General features: G+C 37.1%; 1 protein-coding gene across 5 annotated transcripts in view; it reads right to left on the reverse strand.

The window, feature by feature from the left end:
* Nucleotides 1-26,744, reverse strand: part of TXNDC16 (thioredoxin domain containing 16) — a 113,284-nt gene that overhangs the window by 19,269 nt on the left and 67,271 nt on the right. For all 5 annotated transcript variants that reach the window (XM_082618643.1, XM_082618644.1, XM_082618642.1 and 2 more), the window contains 3 exons: nt 25,892-25,951; nt 15,942-16,110; nt 15,461-15,597 (listed from right to left, as the gene is read on the reverse strand). In XM_082618643.1, coding sequence (XP_082474769.1) covers nt 15,461-15,597; nt 15,942-16,110; nt 25,892-25,951 — 366 coding nt within the window. The remainder of the gene's footprint in view (nt 1-15,460; nt 15,598-15,941; nt 16,111-25,891; nt 25,952-26,744) is intronic.

The raw sequence follows: 26,744 nt of genomic DNA on the forward strand, positions 1-26,744 counted from the left end.
CGCCTCAGGCTGGTGCAACGTCATGCTGGTCTCTGCCGCCGCAGGCTTGCCCAGCATCTGTACCCCTCCCTCGCCCCGGCCTGAGTGAGCCAGAGCCACCTAATCACCTGCTACTTTAAACCCGTCCTCTCTGAGTGGGAACAGAAGCTCTCAGGGGACCCACACACAGAGGCAGGGCCAAATCCAAAGCTGAAACCACGAGCTGTGAGAACAAAGAAGAGAAAGGGAAATCTCTCCCAGCAGCCTCAGGAGCAGCGGATTAAAGCTCCACAATCAACCTGATGTACCCTGCATCTGTGGAATACCTGAATAGACAACGAATCATCCCAAATTGAGGAGGTGGACTTTGGGAGCAATGACATATATATATATTTTTCCCTTTTTCTCTTTTTCGTGTGGATGACAGGGTCTTGGTTCTCTTACAGGACGTCAGGCCTGTGCCTCTGAGGTGGGGAAGCCGAGTTGAGGACACTGGTCCACCAGAGACCTCCCAGCTCCATGTAATATCAAACAGCGAAAAACTCCCAGAGATCTCCATCTCAATGCCAAGACCCAGCTCCACTCAACGACCAGCAAGCTCCAGTGCTGGACACCCTATGACAAACAACTAGAAAGACAGGAACACAACCCCACCTATTAGCAGACAGGCTGCCTAAAATAATAATAAGGTCACAGACACCCCAAAACACAACACCAGACACGGACCTACCCACCAGAAAGACAAGACCCAGCCTCATCCACCAGAACACAGGCACTAGTCCCCTCCACCAGGAAGCCTACACAACCCACTGAACAAACCTTAGCCACTGGGAGCAGAAACCAAAAACAACAGGATTTACGAAGCTGCAGCCTGCAAAAAGGAGACCCCAAACACAGTAAGATAAGCAAAATGAGAAGACAGAAAAACACACAGCAGGTGAAGGAGCAAGATAAAAACCCACCAGACCTAACAAATGAAGACGTAATAGGCAGTCTACCTGAAAAAGAATTCAGAATAATGATAGTAAAGACGATCCAAGATTCTATTTCCAAGATCCAAAATCTTGGAAATAGAATAGACAAAATGCAAGAAACAGTTAACAAGGACCTAGAAGAAATAAAGATGAATCAAGCAACGATTCAAAACACAATAAATGAAATGAAAAATACTCTAGATGGGATCAATAGCAGAATAACTGAGGCAGAAGAACGGATAAGTGACGTGGAAGATAAAACAGTGGAAATAACTACTGCAGACCAGAAGAAAGAAAAAAGAATGAAAAGAACTGAGGACAGTCTCAGAGACCTCTGGGACAACAATAAACACACCAACATTCGAATTATAGGGGTTCCAGAAGAAGAAGAGAAAAAGAAAGGGACTGAGAAAATATTTGAAGAGATTATAGTTGAAAACTTCCCTAATATGGGAAAGGAAATAGTTAATCAAGTCCAGGAGGCACAGAGAGTCCCATACAGGATAAATCCAAGGAGAAATATGCCAAGACACATATTAATCAAACTGTCAAAAATTAAATACAAAGAAAACATATTAAAAGCAGCAAGGGAAAAACAACAAATAACACACAAGGGAATCCCCATCAGGTTAACAGCTGATCTTTCAGCAGAAACTCTGCAAGCCAGAAGGGAGTGGCAGGACATATTTAAAGTGATGAAGGAAAAAACCTGCAACCAAGATTACTCTACCCAGCAAGGATCTCATTCAGATTTGATGGAGAAATTAAAACGTTTACAGACAAGCAAAAGCTGAGAGAGTTCAGCACCACCAAACCAGCTTTACAACAAATGCTAAAGGAACTTCTCTAGGCAAGAAACACAACAGAAGGAAAAGACCTACAATAATGAACCCAAAACAATTAAGAAAATGGGAATAGGAACATACATATCAATAATTACCTTAAATGTAAATGGACTAAATGCTCCCACCAAAAGACACAGATTGGCTGAATGGATACAAAAACAAGACCCATATATATGCTGTCTACAAGAGACCCACTTCAGACCTAGAGACACATACAGACTGAAAGTAAGGGGATGGAAAAAGATATTCCATGCAAATGGAAACCAAAAGAAAGCTGGAGTAGCAATTCTCATATCAGACAAAATAGACTTTAAAATAAAGACTACTAGAAGAGACAAAGAAGGACACTATATAATGATAAAGGGATCAATCCAAGAAGAAGATATACCAATTGTAAATATTTATGCACCCAACATAGGAGCACCTCAATACATAAGGCAAATACTAACAGCCATAAAAGGGGAAATCGACAGTAACACAATCATAGTAGGGGACTTTAACAGCCCACTTTCACCTATGGACAGATCATCCAAAATGAAAATAAATAAGGAAACACAAGCTTTAAATGATACATTAAACAAGATGGACTTAGTTGATATTTATAGGACATTCCATCCAAAAACAACAGAATACACATTTTTCTCAAGTGCTCATGGAACATTCTCCAGGATAGATCATATCTTGGGTCACAAATCAAGCCTTGGTAAATTTAAGAAAATTGAAATTGTATCAAGTATCTTTTCTGACCACAATACTATGAGACTAGACATCAATTACAGAAAAAGATCTGTAAAAAATACAAACACATGGAGGCTAAACAATACACTACTCAATAACGAAGTGATCACTGAAGAAATCAAAGAGGAAATTTAAAAATACCTAGAAACAAATGACAATGGAGACACGACGACCCAAAACCTATGGGACGCAGCAAAAGCAGTTCTAAGGGGGAAGTTTATAGCAATACAATCCCACCTTAAGAAACAGGAAACATCTCGAGCAAACAACCTGACCCTGCACCTAAAGCAATTAGAGAAAGAAGAACCCAAAAAACCCCGAAGCTAACAGAAGGAAAGAAATCATAAAGATCAGATCAGAAATAAATGAAAAAGAAATGAAGGAAACGATAACAAAGATCAATAAAACTAAAAGCTGATTCTTTGAGAAGATAAAATAGACAAACCATTAGCCAGACTCATCAAGAAAAAAAGGGAGAAGACTCAAATCAATAGAATTAGAAATGAAAAAGGAGAAGTAACAACTGACACTGCAGAAATACAAAAGATCATGAGAGATTACTACAAGCAACTCTATGCCAATAAAATGGACAACCTGGCAGAAATGGACAAATTCTTAGAAATGCACAACCTGCCAAGACTGAATAAGGAAAAATAGAAAATATGAATAGACCAATCACAAGCACTGAAATTGAAACTGTGATTAAAAATCTTCCAACAAACAAAAGCCCAGGACCAGATGGCTTCACAGGCGAATTCTATCAAACATTTAGGGAAGAGCTAACACCCATCCTTCTCAAACTCTTCCAAACAATTTCAGAGGAAGGAACACTCCCAAACTCATTCTATGAGGCCACCATCACCTTGATACCAAAACCAGGCAAGGATGTCACAAAGAAAGAAAACTACAGGCCAATATCACTGATGAACATAGATGCAAAAATCCTCAACAAAATACTAGCAAACAGAATCCAACAGCACATTAAAAGGATCATACACCATGATCAAGTGGGGTTTATTCCAGGAATGCAAGGATTCTTCAATATACGCAAATCAATCAATGTGATACACCATATTAACAAGTTGAAGGAGAAAAACCATGTGATCATCTCAATAGATGCAGAGAAAGCTTTCGAGAAAATTCAACACCCATTTATGATATAAACCCTGCAGAAAGTAGGCATAGAGGGAACTTTCCTCAACATAATAAAGGCCATATATGACAAACCCACAGCCAACATTGTCCTCAATGGTGAAAAACTGAAACCATTTCCACTAAGATCAGGAACAAGACAAAGCTGCCCACTATCACCACTCTTATTCAACTTAGTTTTGGAAGTTTTAGCCACAGCAATCAGAGAAGAAAAGGAAATAAAAGGAATCCAAATTGGAAAAGAAGAAGTAAAGCTGTCACTGTTTGCAGATGACATGATACTATACATAGAGAATCCTAAAGATGCTACCAGAAAACTACTAGAGCTAATCAATGAATTTGGCAAAGTAGCAGGATACAAAATTAATACACAGAAATCTCTGGCATTCCTGTACACTAATGATGAAAAATCTGAAAATGAAATCAAGAAAACACTCCCATTTACCATTGCAACAAAAAGAATAAAATATCTAGGAATAAACCTACCTAAGGAGACAAAAGACCTGTATGCAGAAAATTATAAGACACTGATGAAAGAAATTAAACATGATACAAATAGATGGAGAGATATACCATGCTCCTGGATTGGAAGAATCAATATTGTGAAAATAACTCTACTACTCAAAGCAATCTACAGATTCAATGCAATCCCTATCAAACTACCACTGGCATTTTTCACAGAACTAGAACAAAAAATTTCAAAATTTGTTTGGAAAAACAAAAGACCCCGAATAGCCAAAGCAATCTTGAGAACGAAAAACGGAGCTGGAGGAATCAGGCTCCCTGACTTCAGACTATACTACAAAGCTACAGTAATCAAGACAGTGTGGTACTGGCACAAAAACAGAAAGATATATCAATGGAACAGGATAGAAAGCCCAGAGATAAACCCACGCACATATGGTCAACTTATCTTTGATAAAGGAGGCAGGAATGTACAGTGGAGAAAGGACAGCCTCTTCAATAAGTGGTGCTGGGAAAACTGGACAGGGACATGTAAAAGTATGAGATTAGATCATTCCCTAACACCATACACAAAAATAAGCTCAAAATGGATTAAAGACCTAAATGTAAGGCCAGAAACTATCAAACTCTTAGAGGAAAACATAGGCAGAACACTCTATGACATAAATCACAGCAAGATCCTTGTGGACCCACCTCCTAGAGAAATGGAAATAAAAACAAAGATAAACAAATGGGACCTAATGAAACTTCAAAGCTTTTGCACAGCAAAGGAAACCATAAAGAAGACCAAAAGACAACCCTCAGAATGGGAGAAAATATTTGCAAATGAAGCAACTGACAAAGGATTAATCTCCAAAATTTATAAACAGCTCATGCAGCTCAATAGCAAAAAAACAAACAACCCAATCCGAAAATGGGCAGAAGACTTAAATAGGCATTTCTCCAAAGAAGATATACAGACTGCCAACAAACACATGAAAGAATGCTCAACATCATTAATCATTAGAGAAATGCAAATCAAAACTACAATGAGATATCATCTCACACCAGTCAGAATGGCCATCATCCAGAAATCTAGAAACAATAAGTGCTGGAGAGGGTGTGGAGAAAAGGGAACACTCTTACACTGCTGGTGGGAATGTGAATTGGTACAGCCACTATGGAGAACAGTATGGAGGTTCCTTAAAAAACTAAAAATAGAACTACCATATGATCCAGCAATCCCACTACTAGGCATATACCCTGAGAAAACCATAATTCAAAAAGAGACATGTACCAAAATGTTCATTGCAGCTCTATTCACAATAGCCCGGAGCTGGAAACAACCTAAGTGTCCATCATCGGATGAATGGATAAAGAAGATGTGGGACATATATACAATGGAATGTTACTCAGCCATAAAAAGAAAGGAAACTGTGGTATTTGTAATGAGGTGGATAGACCTAGAGTCTGTCATACAGAGTGAAGTAAGTCAGAAAGAGAAAGACAAATACCGTATGCTAACACATATATATGGAATTAAAAAAAAAAATGTCATGAAGAACCGAGGGGTAAAACGGGAATAAAGACACAGACCTACTTGAGAATGGTCTTGAGGATATTGGGAGGGGGAAGGGTAAGCTGTGACAAAACGAAAGAGCAGCATGGACATATATACACTACCAAACGTAAGGTAGATAGATAGTGGGAAGCAGCCGCAGAGCACAGGGAGATCAGCTTGGTGCTTTGTGACCGCCTGGAGGGGTGGGATGGGGAGGGTGGGAGGGAGGGAGATGCATGAGGGAAGGGATGTGGGAACAGATGTATATGTATGACTGATTCACTTTGTTACAAAGCAGAAACTAATAAAAAAATAAAAAAATTAAAAAAAAAGGCTTAGAAACAATCAATCCAGTAAAATAATTAAAAAGCATCATATCCAGATTTCATCATTCTGGCACACCAGACCACCTTTATATACTTTAACATTATGCTTTTGACTTCTGTTGAGAGATAACTACATGTAAATTTTATCATTTTATTTGTACAGAAATATGATCAAGTACACTGTTCCTTATATTGATCTCTAAATAAAATATACATGTATATATACATATGTGAAAAATTCCTCTAAGCATGTACAATCAGAGAAATAGTTTCTCTATGGGTGACTCAGCACCCTAACTTCTAGTTTGCCATTTATTGTATAATGATAATAAATTGGCAAAAATTTCATCTTTGTTTCTATTTGCTACCAGATTGCTCAGGGTTAAGTTTTATGATCAACTGCAGTGTTTCTAGGTATTCTACATAATTATCCCCTACTTTTATTGCTTAACTCTTATCCTTGTTTTAATGATTTTATTGTATTTGTGCTTTTTATTATCTGAAGACTAATTCTTTTTGGAAGGAGGCCCAGTGTAAATAATAAACAAGAACTTCAGGACACCAGGCACTTGAGGCAGGTAGAAAACAAAGTCAACTGTGGGTGCAAAAACATGAGAAAGGGAAAGCCGGAGTAAAACACAGAGTCATTTACTTCATGATTTTTCATAGAGAGAATACAAATTTAAAAGTTATTCCCTCTGGATTTTGCTTTCTAAGATGGTAAGCCACATTGCACACATTAACATTCCTTTTATTTCTTTCTAGTGAGTTCTTTTGGCTTTTATTTTTAAAACTTTTGAAGACAAAGTAGAAGGGGGAAATTACTATACAGCAATTTGTAGAAAGCAAAATTTAATAAGTACTTAATAGTATCTACTAAATACAATTATAATGCTAGACTTTGGGGATTTTCTTCCCATACAAATATCCTTAAGATATTTCATTCAGAATTTGAAATTCATCTTAAATAAAAGAAAAATAAGAAGGAGGGAAGCTTGCTACATAAATGGAAAGAGTTAGCATGAGATTGCCAACTAAAAATTGTTACTTGCCATCTGCCTCTGCAAGGATGAGGTCACTAGCCACTGCTATCACCAACCTTCAACACACCCTGAAAGGAGTTCAGGGTGAGATCAGTAATGAAGCACTCTGTGCTCTGGGAAAAACTGGCAGAACAGGCCTTCAGATAGCCAGCTATTTTCAGATTTTATGGGCCCAGTTTCTTGCATCTTCTCATATCTAGAAAAGCAGCACTAAAATCATTAACAGAGACATCTGCTCCTTGTGACTAGCAACAACCTTCTTGTGACTAGCAGCAATCTTCTGCCAAAATATGTGCTTGACTGCATGTATCCCCTTCACCACAGTTACGTATGCACTGACTACCCCCTACCTCTTTGGAGCAGTTCCTCAGAGCTATCTGAGATGCTGTCTCCCAGGCAATAGTCCTCATTTTGCCTCAAATAAAGCTTAACTCACAACTCTCATGCACTTTTTTTCAGTCGACATGATGAGGAAAACACTAAGCGTTTTGCTACCCAGGTTTTGGAGAAGTCATCCATCTCCAAAGCCAAGATAATAACATTCTAAGTAATACCACTGGTCAGAAAAAATGCCCTGTGTACTCTTTCTTTAAAACTTACTGAAAGACACAGTCCTATGAAGGACAGAAAAAAAAAAAAATAAAGAATAGGAGTTTAAGAATAGAGAAGTTGTAATATTAAAAGAACACTATAGACAATGATACTATGTAAAAAAAAAGTAAAACTAATTGTTGTAAGCACTGTATCAAAGCTGAAAGCAAAAATATTAATTTGAAATTAAATATAAGATGAATTCGTTTTCTTAGTTCAGTCTCCCAAGGCAATGGAAATGAAAGCAAAAATAAACAAATGGGATCTAATCAAACTTACAAGCTTCTATACAGCAAAGGAAACCATAAACAAAACAAAAAGACAACCTACAGACTGGGAGAAAATATTTGCAAATGATGTGACCGACAAGGGCTTAATTTCAAAAATATACAAACAGCTCACACAACTCAATAACAAAAAAAGCAAAAAACCCAATCAAAAAATGGGCAGAAGACCTAAATAGACACTTCTCCAAAGAAGACATACAGATGACCAACAGAGACATGAAAAGATACTCATCATCACTAATTATTAGAGAAATGCAAATCAAAACTACAATGAGGTACCACCTCACACCAGTCAGAATGGCCATCATTAAAAAGTCTAAAAATAATAAACGTTGGAGAGGGTGTTGAGAAAAGGGAACCCTCTTAGACTGTTGGTGGGAATGTAAATTGGTGCAGCCATTATGGAAAACAGCATGGAGGTTGCTCAAGAAACTAAAAATAGAGTTGCAATATGATCCAGCAATCCTACTCCTGGGCATATACCCAGACATAACTATAATTCGAAAAGATACAAGCACCCCTATGTTCACAGCAGCACTATTCACAATAGCCAAGACATGGAAACAACCTAAATGTCCACTGAAGGATGAATGGAGGAAGAAGGAGTGAGATAGATAGATAGATAGATATACACACACACACACACACACACACACACAATGGAACACTACTCAGCCATAAAAAAGAATGAAAAAATGCATTTGTAGCAAGATGGATGGACCTAGAGATTATCATACTAAGCAAAGTCAGTCAGAAGGCGAAAGACAAATACCATATGATATCACTTATATGTGGAATCTAAAATACAACACAAATGAACATATCTATGAAACAGAAACAGACTCACAGACATGGAGAACAGACTTGTGGTTGCCAAGTGGGGGAGGAGTGTGTGGGAAGGAAGGATTGGGAGTTTGGGATTAACAGGAACAAACTATTATATATAGAATGGATAAAAAACAAGGTCCTACTGTATAGCACAGGGAAATATATTCAATATCCTGTAATAAACCATAATGGAAAAGAATATGAAAAAGAATATATATGTATTACTGAGTCTCTTTGCTGTACAGCTGAAATTAACACAACATTGTAAATCAACTATACGTCAATAAAATAATTTTTAACATCTTTATTGCAGTATAATTGCTTTACAATGTTGTGTTGCTTTCTGCTGTATAACAAAGTGAATCAGCTATATGTATATGTATATCCCCATATTGCTTCACTCTTGCATCTCCCTCCCACCCTCCTTATCCCATCCCTCTAGGTGGTCACAAATCACTGAGCTGATCTCCCTGTGCAATGCAGCTGCTTCCCACTAGCTATCTATTTTACATTTGGTAGTGTATGTAGTCAATGCTACTCTCTTAACTTTGTCCCAGTTTACACTTCCCCCTCCCCGTGTCCTCAAGACCTTTCTCTACAGCTGTCTTTATTCCTGTCCTGCCCCTAGGTTCATCAGAACCATTTTTTTCTTAGATTCCATATATATGTGTTAGCATACAGTATTTGTTTCTCTTTCTGACTTACTTCACTCTGTATGACAGACTCTAGGACCATCCACCTCACTACAAATAACTCAATTTCCTTTCTGTTTATGGCTGAGTAATATTCCACTGTATATATGTGCCACATCTTCTTTATCCATTCATCTGTCAATAGACACTTAGGTTGCTTCCATGTCCTGGCTATTGTAAATAGTGCTGCAATGAACACTGTGGTACATGACTCTTTTTGGATTATGGTTTTCTTGGTATATGCCAAGTAGTGGGATTGCTGGGTCATATGGTAGTTCTATTTTTAGTTTTTAAAGAAATCTCCATACTGTTCTCCATAGTGGCTGTATCAATTTACATTCCCACCAACACTGCAAGAGGGTTCCCTTTTCTCCACACCCTATGCGGCATTTATTGTTTGTAGATTTTTTTGATGATGTCCACTCTGACTGGTGTGAGGTGATACCTCACTGTAGTTTTGATTTGCATTTCTCTAATGATTAGTGATGTTGAGCATCCTTTCATCTGTTCATTGGCAATCTGTATATCTTCTTTGGAGAAATGTCTATTTAGGTCCTCTGCGCATTTTTTGATTGGGTTGTTTGTTTCTTTGAGATTGAGCTGCATTAGTTGCGTGTATATTTTGGAGATTAATCCTTTGTCAGTTGCTTCATTTGCAAATATTTTCTCCCATTATAAGGGTTGTCTTTTCATCTTTTTTATGGTTTCCTTTGCTGTGCAGAAGATTTTAAGTTTCATTAGGTGCCATTTGTTTATGTTTGTTTTTATATCCATTTCTCTAGGAGGTGGGGCAAAAAGGATCTTGCTGTGATTTATGTCATAGAGTGTTCTGCCTATGTTTTCCTCTAAGAGTTTATAGCATCTGGCCTTACATTTAGGTGTTTAATCCATTTTGAGTTTATTTTTGTGTATGGTGTTAGGGAGTGTTCTAATTTCATTTTTTACAGGTAGCTGTCCAGCTTTCCCAGCACTACTTCTTGAAGAGGCTGCCTTTTCTCCATTATACACTCTTGCCTCCTTTATCAAAGATAAGATGACCATATGTGCATCAGTTTATCTCAGGGCTTTCTATCCTGTTCCATTGATCTATATTTCTGTTTTTGTGCTGTCTTGATTACTGTAGCTTTGTAGTATAGTTTGAAGTCAGGGAACCTGATTCCTCCAGCTCCGTTTTTCTTTCTCAAGATTGTTTTGGGAGCAGCCTTCAAGATGGCAGAGAGTAAGACATGGAGATCACCTTCCTCCCCACAAATACATCTACATGTGGAACAACTGCTACAGAACACCTACTGCATGCTGGTAGAAGACCTCAGACTTCCCAAAAGGCAAGAAACTCCCCACGTACCTGGGTAGGGCAAAAGAAAACAGAAAACACAGAGACAAAAGAATAGGGACAGGACCTGCATCTCTGGGAGGGAGCTGTGAAGGAGGAAAAGTTTCCAAACACTAGGAAGCCCCTTCACAGGCAGAGATGGGTGGTGGGCTGGGGGGAAGCTTCAGGGCCATGGAGGAGAGCGCAGCAATACGGGTGCAGAGGGCAAAGCGGAGAGACTTCCACACAGAGGATTGTGCCTATCAGCACTCACCAGCCTGAAAGGCTTGTCTGCTCATCCGCCAAGACGGGTGGGGGCTAGGAGCTGAGGCTCAGGCTTTGAAGTTCCGATCCCAGGGGGAGGACTGGGGTTGACTTCGTGAACACAGCCTGAAGGGGGCTAGTGCACCACAGCTAGCCCAAAGGGAGTCTCGGGAAAAGTCTAGAACTGCCTAAGAGGCAAGAGACCATTGTTCCATCAGAGACCCCCTGGCTCAATATAATATCAAATGACAAAAGCTCTCCCAGTGATCTTGATCTCAACGCTAACACCCAGCATCATTCAACGACGAGCAAGCTATAGTGCTGGACACCGTATGCCAAACAACTAGCAAGACAGGAACACAATCCCACCCATTAGCAGAGAGGCTACCTAAAATCGTAATAACGTCACAGACACCCCAAAACACACCACTGGACGTGGTTGTGCCCACCAGAAAGACAAGGTCCAGCCTCATCCACCAAAACACATGCACTAGTCCGCTTCACCAGGAAGCCTACACAACCCACTAAACCAACCTTAGTCACTAGGGGTAGACACCAAAAACAACGGGATCGACAAATCTGCAGCTGGCGAAAAGGAGACCCCAAACACAGTAAGTTAAGCAAACTGAGAAGACAGAAAAATACACAGAAGATGAAGAAGGAAGGTAAAAACCGACCAGGGCAAACAAATGAAGAGGAAATAGGCAGTCTACCTGAAAAAGAATTCAGAATAATGATAGTAAAGGTGATCCAAAGTCTTGGAAATAGAATGGAAAAAATACAAGAAACATTTAACAAGGACCTAGAAGAACTAAAGAGCAAACAAACAATGACGAACAACACAATAAATGAAATTAAAAATTCTCTAGATGGAATTAATAGCAGAATAACTGAGAGAGAAGAATGGGTAAGTGACCTGGAAGATAAAATAGTGGAAATAACTACTGCAGAGCAGAATAAAGAATGAAAAGAACTGATGACAGTCTCAGAGACCTCTGGGATAACATTAAATGCACCAACATTCGAATTATAGGGGTCCCAGAAGAAGAAGAGAAAAAGAAAGGGGCTGAGGGGCTTCCCTGGTGGCGCAGTGGTTGAGAGTCCGCCTGCCGATGCAGGGGACATGGGTTCGTGCCCCGGTCCGGGAAGATCCCACATGCCGCGGAGCGGCTGGGCCCGTGAGCCATGGCTGCTGAGCCTGGGTGTCCGGAGCCTGTGCTCTGCAACGGGAGAGGCCACAACAGTGAGAGGCCCGCGTACCACCGAAAAAAAAAAAAAAGAAAGGGGCTGAGAAAATATTTGAAGAGATGATAGTTGAAAACTTCCCTAATATGGGAAAGGAAATAGTTAATCAAGTCCAGGAAGCACAGAGAGTCCCATACAGGATAAATCCAAGGAGAAACATGCCAAGACACATATTAATCAAACTATCAAAACTTAAATACAAAGAAAACATATTAAAAGCAGCAGGGGAAAAACAGCAAATAACATACAGAGAATCCCCATAAGGTTAACAGCTGATCTTTCAGCAGAAACTCTGCAAGCCAGAACTGAGTGGCAGGACATATTTAAAGTGATGAAAGGGAAAAACTTACAACCACAATTACTCTACCCAGAAAGGATCTCATTCAGATTCGATAGAGAAATTAAAAACTTTACAGACAAGCAAAAGCTAAGAGAATTCAGCACCACCAAACCAGCTTTACAAAAAATGATAAAGGAACTTTTTTAGGCAGGAAACACAAGAGAAGGAAAACACCTACAATAACAAATGCAAAACAATGAAGAAAACGGTAATAGGAACATATATATAGGTAATTACCTTAAGTGTAAATGGATTAAATGCTCCAACCAAAAGACATACATGGCTGAATGGATACAAAAACAAAACCCGTATATATGCTGTCTACAAGAGACCCACTTCAGACCTAGGGATACATACAGACTGAAAGTAAGGGGATGGAAAAAGATATTCCATGCAAATGGATACCAAAGGAAAGCTGGAGTAGCAATTCTCATATCAGGCAAAATAGACTTTAAAATAAAGACTATTACAAGAAACAAAGAAGGACACTACATAATGATCAAGGGATCAATCCAAGAAGAAGATATAACAATTGTAAATATTTATGCACCCAACATAGGAGCACCTCAATACATAAGGCAAATGCTAACAGCCATAAAAGGGGAAATTGACAGTAACACAATCATAGTAGGGGACTTTAACAGCCCACTTTCACCAATGGACAGATCATCCAAAATGAAAATAAATAAGGAAACACAAGCTTTAAGTGATACATTAAACAAGATGGACTTAATTGATATTTATAGGACATTCCATCCAAAAACAACAGAATACACTTTCTTCTCAAGTGCTCATGGAACATTCTCCAGGATAGATCATATCTTGGGTCACAAATCAAGCCTCAGTAAATTTAAGAAAACTGAAATCATATCAGGTATCTTTTCCAACCACAACGCTATGAGACTAGATATCAATTACAGGAAAAAATCTGTAAACATTACAAACACATGGAGGCTAAACAATACACTAAATAACCAAGAGATTACTGAAGAAATCAAAGAGGAAATCAAAAAATACCTAGAAACAAATGCCAGTGAAAAAACGACAACCCAAAACGTATGGGATGCAGCAAAATCAGTTCTATAAGAGGGAAGTATATAGCAATACAGTTGTACCTCAAGAAACAACTCAAGTAAACAACCTAACCTTATACTTAAAGCAATTAGAGAAAGAAGAACAAAACAACCTCAAAGTTAGCAGAAGGAAAGAAATAATAAAGATGAGATCAGAAATAAATGAAAAAGAAATGAAGGAAACAATAGCAAAGATCAATAAAAGTAAAAGCTAGTTCTTTGAGAAGATAAACAAGATTGATAAACCATTAGCCAGACTCATGAAGAAAAAAAGGGAGAAGACTCAAATTAATAGAATTAGAAGTGAAAATGGAGAAGTAACAACTGACACTGCAGAAATACAAAGGATCATGAGAGATTACTACAAGCAACTGTATGTCAATAAAAGGGACAATCTGGAAGAAATGGACAAATTCTTAGAAAAGCACAACCTTCCGAGAGCGAACCAGTAAGAAATAGAAAATATAAACAGACCAATCACAAGCACTGAAATTTAGACTGTGATTAAAAATCTTCCAAAAAACAAAAGCCCAGGACCAGATGGCTTCACAGGCGAATTCTATCAAACATTTAGAGAAGAGCTAACACCTATCCTTCTCAAACTCTTCCAAAATATAGCAGAGGGAGGAACACTCCCAAACTCATTCTACGAGGCCACCATCAACATCAAACCAGACAAAGATGTCAAAAAGAAAGAAAACTACAGGCCAATACCACTGATGAACATAGATGAAAAAATCCTCAACAAAGTACTAGCAAACAGAATCCAACAGCACATTAAAAGGATCATACACCATGATCAAGTGCGTTAATCCCAGGAATGCAAGGATTCTTCAGTATATGCAAATCAATCATACTATGCAATCATCAATCATAATATGATACAGCATATTAACAAACTGAAGAATAAAAACCATATGATCATCTCAATAGATGCAGAAAAAGCTTTCGAGAAAATTCAACACCCATTTATGATAAAAACCCTCCAGAAAGTAGGCATAGAGGGAACTTACCTCACAATAATAAAGGCCATATATGACATATATGACATATATGACAAACCCACAGCCAACATCGTTCTCAATGGTTAAAAAACTGAACCCATTTCCTCTAAGGTCAGGAACAAGACAAGGTTATCCACTCTCACCACTCTTATTCAACATAGTTTTGGAAGTTTTAGCCACAGCAATTAGAGAAGAAAAAGAAATAAAAGGAATCCAAATCGGAAAAGAGGAAGTAAAGCTGTCACTGTTTGCAGATGAGATGATACTGTACATAGAGAATCCTAAAATCTACAAAAAGACTCATAAATAAAAATATTCTTTCCATATAGCAAAACGAAAAAAGGGAAACAAAAATATTATTTGTTGGCAAATAGTTAAATAAATTATGGTATATTCATCCAATCAAATATTATATGTTTTGAAGCCATGATGTTTTTGAAGAATATTAACCACATGAAAAAAGTCACCCACTTAATGTTAAATAAAAACAGCAGATACTAACCTAAATACATAGTACTAGCCCAATTACATTAAAATGTATATAAATATGCAATATATCGGTACACAGAAAAAAAGGGAAGGAATTACATTAAAGTTCAACAACTCTAAATAATTACAGATTTTTATTTTTTCTTCAAAATTTTCTGTATTTTCAAAATTCTCTAATTGAATTCTCTATAATTTAAAAAGATATTCTTTGAAAAAAAAACCTAGTAAACGAGTCTTTAGTTATATATAATTCAAATGTTCAATTACACTTACCTGTTGTCATAGTTGGACTAAACAGCCCCAGTACTGACACGCTAGAATAGGAGATCAGGTCTTTATGTAATTTCCCACTTAAATATTCTTCTGCTTCTTGGACAGATGTAATGTTCACTGGGCATGAAATCCTGTTGCTGGATGAATATTTAACTATATTCAAAATTAATTATTAAAGATACTTTTCAGCTTGTAAAAAAATAATAAAATATACTGAATGTAGCATATTCCACAGGATAAGCATCTGACAAAATAAAGACAATTAAATACTATTCTAAACAAAAAATCAGCCTCATTAAACAAAATTTCTATCTCCCTAAAGGTGATGGAATGTAGTAGATAGGCTCTGCTCATTAGTGTTTTCCCTGTGATCTCAATTCATACCTCCTCAACCTATCCAAAGTGTGTCAACAAAGTATGGGAATTAGAACTTTTATAGACCTAACATTTTAAAAATCTTAGGGTGAAGCTGAATACTTACAGCTGGATAAATTTTAGGAGATCTTCAGTTCCTAGCATACCAGCATAAGATACCGGGTTCTCGCCTTCCTTGTACATCTTTACAACAGGAAATTCAGTAACATTTTGCTTGGCACATACATGAGACCAATCTGCACAGTTTACTCTAGTAAGCAGCATAGTAGAGGTGCCTAAATAAAAGGAAAACGCACATTTTACAAATGTTAATGTAGAAAACTCATTTGTTGAGAATTGTCAATATTTTTTATATCCCATTCTTTTATTTAATGCTTATTGGAGTATGGCTTCACACTACAGTGTCAGTTTCTGTTGCACAACAAAGCCAATCAGCCATATGCATACACGTCCCCATATCTCCTCCCTCTTGAGCCTCCCTCCCACCCTTCTAGGTCATCACAAAGCACCGAGCTGATCTGTGCTATGTTGCTGCTTCCCACCAGCCAACTATTTTATATCCGGTAGTGTATATATGTTGATGTTACTCTCACTTTGCCCCAGCTTCGCCCTCCCACTCCATGTCCACAAGTCCATTTTCTATGTCCACCTCTTTATTCCTGCCCTGCAACTATGTTCATCAGTACCATTTTTTGGGGGGGGGAGGGGGATTCCATATATATGTGGTAGCATATAGTATTTTTTTCTTACTTCACTCTGTATGACAGACTCTAGGTCCATCCACCTCACTACAAATAACTCAATTTTGTTCCTTTTTATGGCTGAGTAATATTCCATTGTATATATGTGTCACATCTTCTTTATCCATTCATCTGTTGATGGACACTTAGGTTGCTTCCATGGCCTGGCTATTGTAAATAGAGCTGCCATGAACACTGTGGTACATGACTCTTTTTGAAATATGGTTTTCTCAGGGTATATGCCCAGTAGTGGGATTGCTGGGTCGTATGGTAGTTCTATGTTTAGTTTTTTAAGGAACCTCCATACTGTTTTCCATAGTGGTTGTATTAATTTACATCCCACCAACAGTGCAGAAGGGTTCCCTTTTCACCATGCCCTTTCCAGCATTTATTGTTTCTAGATTTTTTGATAATAACCATTCTGACTGGCATGAGGTGATACCTCTTTGTAGTTCTGATTTGCATTTCACTACTAATTAGTGATGTTGAGCATCTTTTCATGTGCCTCTTGGCCATCTGTATGCCTTCCTTGGTGAAATGTCAATTTAGGACCTCCACCCATTTTTTAACTTGATTGGTTTTTTTTGATATTGAGCTCCATGAGCTGTTTGTATATTTTGGAGATGAATCCTGTCTGTTGTTTCATTTGCAAATATTTTCTCCCATTCTGAGAGTGGTCTTTTTTTGTCTTGTTTATGGTTTCCTTGGCTGTGCAAAAGCTTTTAAGTTTAATTAAGTCCTATTTGTTTATTTTTGTTTTTATTTCTGTTACTCTAGGAGGTGGGAGAAAAAAGATCTTATGTCAAAAAGTGTTTTTCCTCTAAGAGTTTTATAGTGTCTGGTCTTACATTTGAGTCTTTAATCCATTTGGAGTTTATTTTTGTATATGGTGTTAAGTAGCATTCTAATTTCATTCTTTTACGTGTAGCTGTCCAGTTTTACCAGCACTTATTGAAGAGTTTGTCTTTCCTCCATTGTATGTTCTTGCCTCCTTTGTCATAAATTAAGTCCCCACATGTGCGTGGGTTTATCTCTGGGAATTCTATCCTGTATCATTGATATATATATTTGTGTTTTTGTGCCAGCACCATACTGTCTTCATTACTGTAGCTTTGTGGTATAGTCTGAAGTCAGGGAGCCTGATTCCTCCAACTCCATTTTTGTTTCTCAAATTGCTTTGGCTATTCGGGATCTTTTGCGTTTCCATATGAATTGTAAAATTTTTTGTTCTAATTCTGTGAAGGATTCCATTGGTAGTTTGATAGGGATTGCATTGAATTTGTAGATTGCTTTGAGTAGTATAGTCATTTTCACAATATTGAATCTTCTTATCCAAGAACATGGTATATTTCTCCATCTGTTTATGTCATCTTTGACTTCTTTCAGCATTGTTTTATAGTTTCTGAGTACAAGTCTTTCGCCTCCTTAGGCAGGTCTATTCCTAGGTATTTTATTCTTTTTGTTGCAGTGGTAAATGGGAGTGTTTCCTTAATTTCTCTTTCTGATTTTTCATTGTTGGTGTATAGGAATGCCAGAGGTTCCTGTGCATTAATTTTGTATCCTGCAACCTTATGAAGTTCATTGATTAGTTCTAGTAGTTTTCTGGTGGCATCTTTAGGATATTCTATGAATAGTATCATGTCATTGGCAAACAGTGACAGTTTTACTTCTTCTCTTCCAATTTGTATTCCTTTTATTTCTTTTTCTTCTCTGATTGCTGTGGCAAGACTTCCAAAACTATGTTGAATAAGAGTGGCAAGAGTGGACATCCTTGTCTTGTTCCTGATCTTAGTGGAAATGCTTTCAGTTTTTTACCATTGAGTATGATGCTTGCTGTGGGTTTGTCATATATGGCCTTTATTATGTTGAGGTAGATTCCCTCTATGCCCATTTTCTGGAGAGTTTTATCATAAATTGATGTTGAATTTTGTCAAAAGCTTTTCCTGCATCTATTGAGATAATCATATGGTTTTTATTCCTGTATTTGTTAACGTGGTGCATCACATTGATTGATTTGCATATATTGAAGAATCCTTGCATCCCTGGGATAAATCCCACTTGATCATGATGTATGATCCTTTTAATGTGCTGTTGGATTCTGTTTGCTAGTATTTTGTTCAGGATTTTTGCATCTATGTTCATCAGTGATATTGGTCTATAGTTTTCCTTTTTTTGTGTGATATCTTTTTCTGGTTTTGGTATCAGGGTGATGTGGTTTTGTAGAATGAATTTGGGAGTGTTTCTTCCTCTGCAATTTTTTGGAAGAGTTTGAAAAGGATCAGTGTGAGCTCTTCTCTAAATGTTTGATAGAATTCACCTGTGAAGCCATCTGGTCCTGGACTTATGTTTGTTGGAAGATTTTTAATTCTGGTTTCAATTTCATTACTTGTGATAGGTCTGTTTATACTTTTAATCTTCCTGGTTCCGTCTTGGAAAGTTTTGTCCATTTGTCCAAGAATTTGTCCATTTCTTCGTGGTTGTCCATTTTATTGGCGTATAGTTGTTTGTAGTAGTCTCTTCTAATCCTTTGTATTTCTGCAATGTCAGTTGTGATTTCTCCTTTTACATTTCTAATTTTATTGATTTGAGTCCTCTCCCTTTTTTTCTTGATGAGTCTAAGGGTTTATCAATTTTGTTATCTTCTCAAAGAACAAGTTTTTAGTTTTATTGATCTTTGCTATTGTTGTCTTTGTTTCTATTTCATTTATTTCTGCTCTGATCTTTATGATTTCTTTCCTTCTACTGACTTTGGGTTCTGTTTGTTCTTCTTTCTCTAGTTGTTTTAAGTGTAGGGTTAGATTGTTTATTTGAGAATTTTCTTGTGTCTTGAGGTGAGATTGTATTGCTATAAACTTCCCTCTTAGAACTGCTTTTACTGCATCTCATAGGTTTGGGGTCATTGTGATTTCATCATCATTTGTTTCTATGTATTTTTTTATTTCTTCTTTGATTTCTTCAGTGATTTCTTGGTTATTTAGTAGTGCACTGTTTAGCCTCCATGTATTTGTGTTTTTTACAGGTTTTTTTTTCCTGTAATTGATTTCCAATCTCATAGCGTTGTGGTCAGAAAAGTTGCATAATACAATTTCAATTTTCTTAAATTTTCCAAGGCTTGATTTGTGACCCAAGATGTGATCTATCCTGGAGAATGTTCCATGTGCACTTGAGAAGAAAGTGTATTTTGTCACTTTTGGGTGAAATGTTCTATAAATATCAATTAGATCTATCTGGTCTACTGTGTCATTTAAAACTTGTGTTTCATTATTTATTTTCTGTCTCGATGATCTATCCATTGGTGTAAGTGGGGTGTTAAAGTCCCCTATTATTGTGTTACTGTCGATTTCTCCTTTCATGGTTGTTAGCATTTTCCTTATGTATTGAGGTGCTCCTATGTTGGGTACATAAATATTTATAATTGTTATATCTTCTTCTTGGATTGATCCTTTGATCATTATGTAGTATCCCTCCTTATCTCTTGTAACAGTCTTCATTTTAAAGTCTATTTTATCTGATATGAGTATTGCTACTCCAGCTTTCTTTTGATTTCCATTTGCATGGAATATCTTTTTCCATCCCTTCACTTTCAGTCTGTATGTGTCTCTAGGTCTGAAGTGGGTCTCTTGTAGACAGCATATATATGGGTCTTGTTTTTGTATCCATTCAGCCAGTCTGTGTCTTTTGGTTGGGGCAGTTAATCCATTTACATTCAAGGCTATTATCGATATGTACATTCCTATTACCATTTTCTTAATTGTTTTGGGTTTGTTTTTGTGGGTTTTTTTCTTCTCTTGTGTTTCCTACTCAGAGAAGTTTCTTTAGCATTTATTGTAAAGCTGGTTTGGTGGTGCTGAATTCTCTTAGCTTTTATCTGAAAAGCTTCTGACTTCTCCATCAAATCTGAATGAGATCCTTGCTGGATAGAGTAATCTTGGTTGGAGGTTTTTCTCTTTCATCACTTTAAGTATATCCTGTCATTACCTTCTGGCCTGCAGTTTCCACTGAAAAATCAGCTGATAACCTTATGGGGATTCCTTTGTATGTTTTTTGTTATTCCCTTGATGCTTTTATTATTTTTTCTTTGAATTTAATTTTTGTTGGTTTAATATATGTCTTGGTGTGCTTTTCCTAGAGTTTATCCTGTATGGGACTCTCTGTGCTTCCTGGACTTGATTGACTATTTCCTCTCCCATGTTAGGGAAGTTTTCAACTATAATCTCTTCAAGTATTTTCTCAGACCCTTTCTTTTTCTCTTCTTCTGGGACCCCAGTAATTCGAATGTTGGTGCGTCTCGTGTTGTCCCAGAGGTCTCTGAGATTGTTTTTAATTATTTTCATTCTTTTTTCTTTTTTCTGCTCCTCGGCAGTTATTTCCACCATGTTGCCTTCCAGCTCATTTATTCGTTCTTCTGCCTCCATTATTCTGTTATTGATTCCTTCTGGTGTATTTTTCATTTCCATTATTGTGTTGTTCATTTCTGTTGTTTGTTCTTTACTTCTTCTAGATCTTTGTTAAACATTTCCTGTATTTTCTCAATGCATGCCTCCATTCTATTTCCGAGATTCTGGATCATCTTTATTATCATTACTATATATTCTTTTTCAGGTAGATTGCCTATTTCCTCTTCATTTATTTGGTCTTGCAGGTTTTTACCTTGCTTCTTCATCTGTGACATGTTTTTTTGCCATCTCATTGTTTGTTTGTTTTTTTATGAGGGGGATTGTGTTCCTGTGTTACTGGTTGTTTGGCCCGAGGCTTCCAACACTGGAGTTTGTAGGCTATTGTGTAGAGCTGGGTGTTGGTGCTGAGATGAGGACCTCCTTGAGACCTCAGTCTGATGAATATTCCCTGGGATCTGAGGTTCTCTGTTAGTCCAGTGGTTTGGACTCAGAGTTCCCACTGCAGGAGCTTCGGCCAGACCCCGGGCTTGTGAACCAGGATTCTGCAAGCTGCCGGTTCACTTTGGGGCTCCTCCCATCTCCTTGGGGATCAGAGTCCCCCACAAGCAGCCAGCAGGTGCCCTAGTTGTGGGGAGATGCTACCTCTGCATCTTCCCACCCCACACATCTTGACCCTGCCTCTATATCCCATTCTTATTACAACTTCTCAGCAGCATGAAACACTCCAGCTGAAACACTCTCTTCCCTTGATTTTCTGCAGCACCTTCCTCTATTGGCTCCCACGCCCACCCCCAACTCTCTAGCTGCTCCTTTTTGGTCCCTCTTGCAGGCTCTTCTGCCAGTGGAGTCAGGAGTTCCCCCAAGGCTCAGTTTAAGCTGCTTTCTCTTCTTGTTCTACCCTCTCTTCTAGACAATCTCAATAATCATCGACAATCTAATGAATCCTAAATTTATAACTTTGGCCCAGGCTCATCCTTTAATAAAGTTCCAGACCAATGTATTCTTACTGCCTTCTCTAGTTCCCTTTGAACGGAAACATCCTCAAACTCAAGATGTCTAAAACAAATATGGTTTCTTTCCTCTGAATAGTGGTGAATGTTGCCATCTTTGTATAACTCGGAAAACAAAGTATCATCTCTTGCACCTCCCCATTCCTAAACTCCACAGGTCTAATCACATCAATCAGGATGCCCTTCAATTTTACCACCTGAATTTTAAATACCTCTTATATCTGTCCCTCTCTCTTCACTGCCACTATTTATCATTTCTCCTTATTTATCTTCCTGAATTCGATATGTCTCTACATTGAAGCTAGAGATATCTTTTCAAAACTCAAATCTACTTTGCTACCAGCCCACACCCACCAGTTTCTGCAGTCAGGTCTTTTCACCCCTTCAGATCTCTGCACATGTGACCACTTCAAGGAAGCCTCCTCTGACACCCTGATCTGCATCAGATTCCTATGCTCTTAGAGGACCAAGCTCTTTTCCCTATCTCATCATGTAATTATGTACTCATCTGTGCTGTTGTATGATTAGAGCTCCCTGAGAGTAGGGACTGTGTCTGTTTTCCTTGTCACTGGTTTTCCAGCACCTAGAGTGGTCCTTGAACATGAAACACCTTAAATATGTGTGTGAATAAACTAACACATGGAATTAATATAGGGCTTCACATACCCACCCTGTCTAAATATTATAATTTCTTATTTATTTAAAATATTATAATTTCTTCTCAGCCCAAGAAAACACATCATAGTGGAATCCCAAAGAGAAATTTCTACTTGTTCTATACTAATACAGTTGACCCTTGAATATCACAGGTTTCAACTGTGCAGGTCCACTTATATGTGGATTTTTTTCAATAGTAAATACTACAGTACTACACATTCCAAGGTTGGATGAATCCATGGATATGGAACCTCAGATATGGAGCAACCATGTATACAGAGGGCCAAATCTGTTATTCTCGGATTTTCTACTGCATGGAGGGTCAACACCCCTCATCCTTGTGTTGTTTAAGTCAACTGTATATGCAAGGCCCTCCAAAATGTGTAACTAATTAGGTGAAGAGATATCAAAAAACAAATGACAAAACACCACACAACTCAGCTAATGAAAGGAAGGAATAAATTCTAATAAAGGAAACTTTAATATAATGTTAGATCAAAGAAGGAATGTTTGTGTATCAATATAGGTTATATCCTACTTTAAGATGTTACCTACCCATATGACTAAAATTGTGAAATGCAGTATTTTAATATTTTATTGCCAGAAGTTTTAATACTGAAAATTCTTTCTTACATTTTAAATGATCCTAGATTATATCTCATAGATGCAATAACTTATTACCTTAGATTTAGTGTTAGCAATCTGTTTGATAATACAGGCAGGGTCTAGTCTGTCTTATTCACCACTATAAACCTGCTGCCTAGTACAATGTCTGTTACATATTATGTGCCCAATAAAAATTTGTGAAATGTGCCCTGATATTTCTTCATGAACAAATTTTCAATGTTTACACTAAAGTATATTAATACCTGAATATTATATGCACATATAAACAAAAATAAATCCTTACTCCTTGTAAAGTTGGATCTACTCTATAAGGTTTTCTTATCCTTTATTTTAATCATTTAGTCAATAAATATCTAGTGGTGCTTGTACTGGTGCTTGTTCAGACAATATCATATTATGTACTGCCACCCAAGGATGGAACATGGTGTTATTACAAATGTAGTTCTTTCCCTTCAATAAGCATCCTCAATGGGTCTACTGCTAAAAATGTTATTATTCCTTTGTCCAAGTTGAAAACTTTGATGTTATCTTTAAAACTGGAAAAAGAATACTGATACATATGATTAAAAGTTGTAAGGCTACTTATACTGAAGTTATCACATTTTTATTTTTTCCTGTAAAATGGTTTCAATATTTAATCATGTTTTAAATGGAAATAGTCTAACATTCTAAGATGACTGTAGTATTACATTCCACATACTTTATCAATGCAGCAATTCCAAATAGGGGTCTTAATTTAAAAGAAAAACAAAACAGATTCCCTTAGCTACAGATACTATGTAATTATAAAAACTTGACATTTGCTGCCACCTTGTGACTGAGTGTAAAATAGTCTCCATCCTCTTGTACTGAGATAAAAAGTGGCTTTTTCCCAAGTCAACATGAGACATTACAGGACGAAAGGACCAAAGTATTACAATATTTTCCCAATTTACAAAATTACAGTATAGGCTTCACCACAGACACAAAACACTGTTGTTACATATAGTATGCATTTCTATATTAAGCCTCATGAACCTCCAAAATAATCCATTTATCTGATATCTAATTACTAACAGGATTGTTATTCATAAAGAACATACTAATCAAAAAAGGAATCAAGCCCTTGGGTTGGTTATCTGCTTTTTTACTCTACAAACACATACAACTAAGAGTCCTTGCATTGAGGGGTCACATCTTTATTTGGTCATTAACAGAGAAGAAAGTAAGAGAATCTTTTTCCATTTTCATTTGGTGTCTAACCAAATGAGCTGGGGAGGGGGGAATAATTCTATTATTCAGGGACATTATCCAATTACTATTTCATTGTGGTTTATATTTTTCCCCCTTTTTCTTTCTTCTAATTATCTACCAGTAAGGCTGGAAAACCTAAGAGAAGAAACTTAAATCTGTCTATAAATTGCAACCATAAAGGAGAATCTAAAAGAGAATGACAAGATGGCTTAAAAAAAAAAAAGTTAGGGATCATAGTATCTATAGACTTAATCATCTCTTCACTTGGGGAATGAAATAATCAAAAGTTGGATCAAATGTGGTTGGGAAATGAATGGAAGAGAAATGGTTCAAAAATGATTTTTTATACCTCTGATGTTTTTGTTACTGTAGAACATGTTGCATTTAGGATTGACTTTCTGGAATCAATTTCTTGAGTTCACAAAAGTCCCCAATATACCAGTACACATTTCCCACTAAGTAAAACAAAATTTATGAAACTCTACTACATTTGCTTAATCATTTACTCAACAATTATTAAACACCAGGTATTCTGTAATGTAATGCAATGCACCAAGTCCAGTGAGCCGAGTATAAGACACACTCTCCACCCATAAGGAACTTACTAAATAATTAAAGAGTCTGTAAGCTAGTACCTCAAAACTAAATGGTGGATGCATTCCTGGAGTAGCCAAGAAAAAGCCTATTTAGCCATAATAGCTTTTATTAACAAGAAAAGCAGAGTAGGAGGAAATCATATTAAAGATACAAAGCATGATATATTCTGTCTTATTCAAATGATTACAAAACATTATACTTACCTAAGCCAACACTATCTCTCTCTTACTAATGCTAAGAGGCCTCCTTACTCCTCCTTTATTCTTTGCTGGGATGGTGGCAAAGACATTTTGAGTTCATTCCTTGGATTCTTATTTGTCTACCACTGAATCAGGTTTCATAGAATAGTTAAAATAAAAAGATCCTGGCTATTTAAAAATATCCTAACTGTATAGCTTTAAGAACACTGGTATCTTAGTTCCTTCATTAGGATGTGGTCTTATCTATCAAAATTTTATTTAATAGTATTTAGTATATATAGTATTTAGTATATATTTAATAATATTTAACAGTAACTGGCACAGAGTAGGCACTCAACAAATGTTTGCTGAATGACTGAATTCAGCCAAAAAGATTACTGGATTAACTATGTAGCTACAAGACAGTTTTATGAAGACAAGCAAAGTGAATGCTTCTGAGAATGCTGAAACTCATGGTTCATTAACTTATTAACCTTGGAGACACAAACATAATAACCTGAAATTTTACACGGGTTTCTACATCTTTAGCATGACACAGTTATACAAATAGCTATGACTCAAAATCAGGAAAATAAGCATGCATACCACAGTATACCTTTCAACTTAATTGCCACATCGATATAGGACTGCAGAAATGCCATGGATACTGCTTGCCCTACATTAAAATAAAAAATTAAACAGATATTACAATGTACATATCTCTAAAGCAGTGGTCCCTAACCTTTTTGGCACCAGGGACTGGTTTCGTGGAAGACAATTTTTCCACGGACTGGAGGGTGAGGGGATGGCTTCGGGATGATTCAAGCACATTACACTTATTGTGCACTTTATTTCCCTTATTATTACATTGTAGTATATAATGAAATAATTATACGACTCACCACAATGCTGACAGGAGGCAGAGCTCAGGCAGTAATGCGAGCAATGGGGAGTGGCTATAAATACAGATGAAGCTTCGCCGGCTTGCCTGCTGCTCACCTCCTGCTGTGTGGCCTGGTTCCTAACAGGCCACAGACCAGTACTGGTCCGTGGCCCAGGGGTTGGGGACCCCTGCTCTAAAGCACCCATACTTATATATAACAAACATATAGATTTATGGGGTTTCCCCAAATTGTTATTTATTAGTAAGAAATATCCTAGTATGCAGTAGTCAATATTGTCCAAACATTTAAGAGGGTTTCTACATTCATACTGCAAGGAGTACACTTGAACAGCTATTGTTTGAGGATGAAAGCAATATAGTGCCTATAAATCTATAATAACTGTTAATCAGTCGTTAGCTTGAATACAATAATTTTTCTAAATTAGTAAGCTTAACATCTAGTTTAATCATTAACCTTCAATTTGTAAGTCAGATATAATCAGTTGTACAGCCCCAGAATCAGCTAGAAGTAAATATTTCGAAGTGTGGAACATATGAAAATTATGTCACTTTACAATGTGCAATA

The sequence above is a fragment of the Mesoplodon mirus genome, assembly GCF_964341445.2.
Source record: "Mesoplodon mirus genome assembly, chromosome: 4".
In the NCBI taxonomy this organism is placed as follows: Eukaryota; Metazoa; Chordata; class Mammalia; order Artiodactyla; family Ziphiidae; genus Mesoplodon; species Mesoplodon mirus.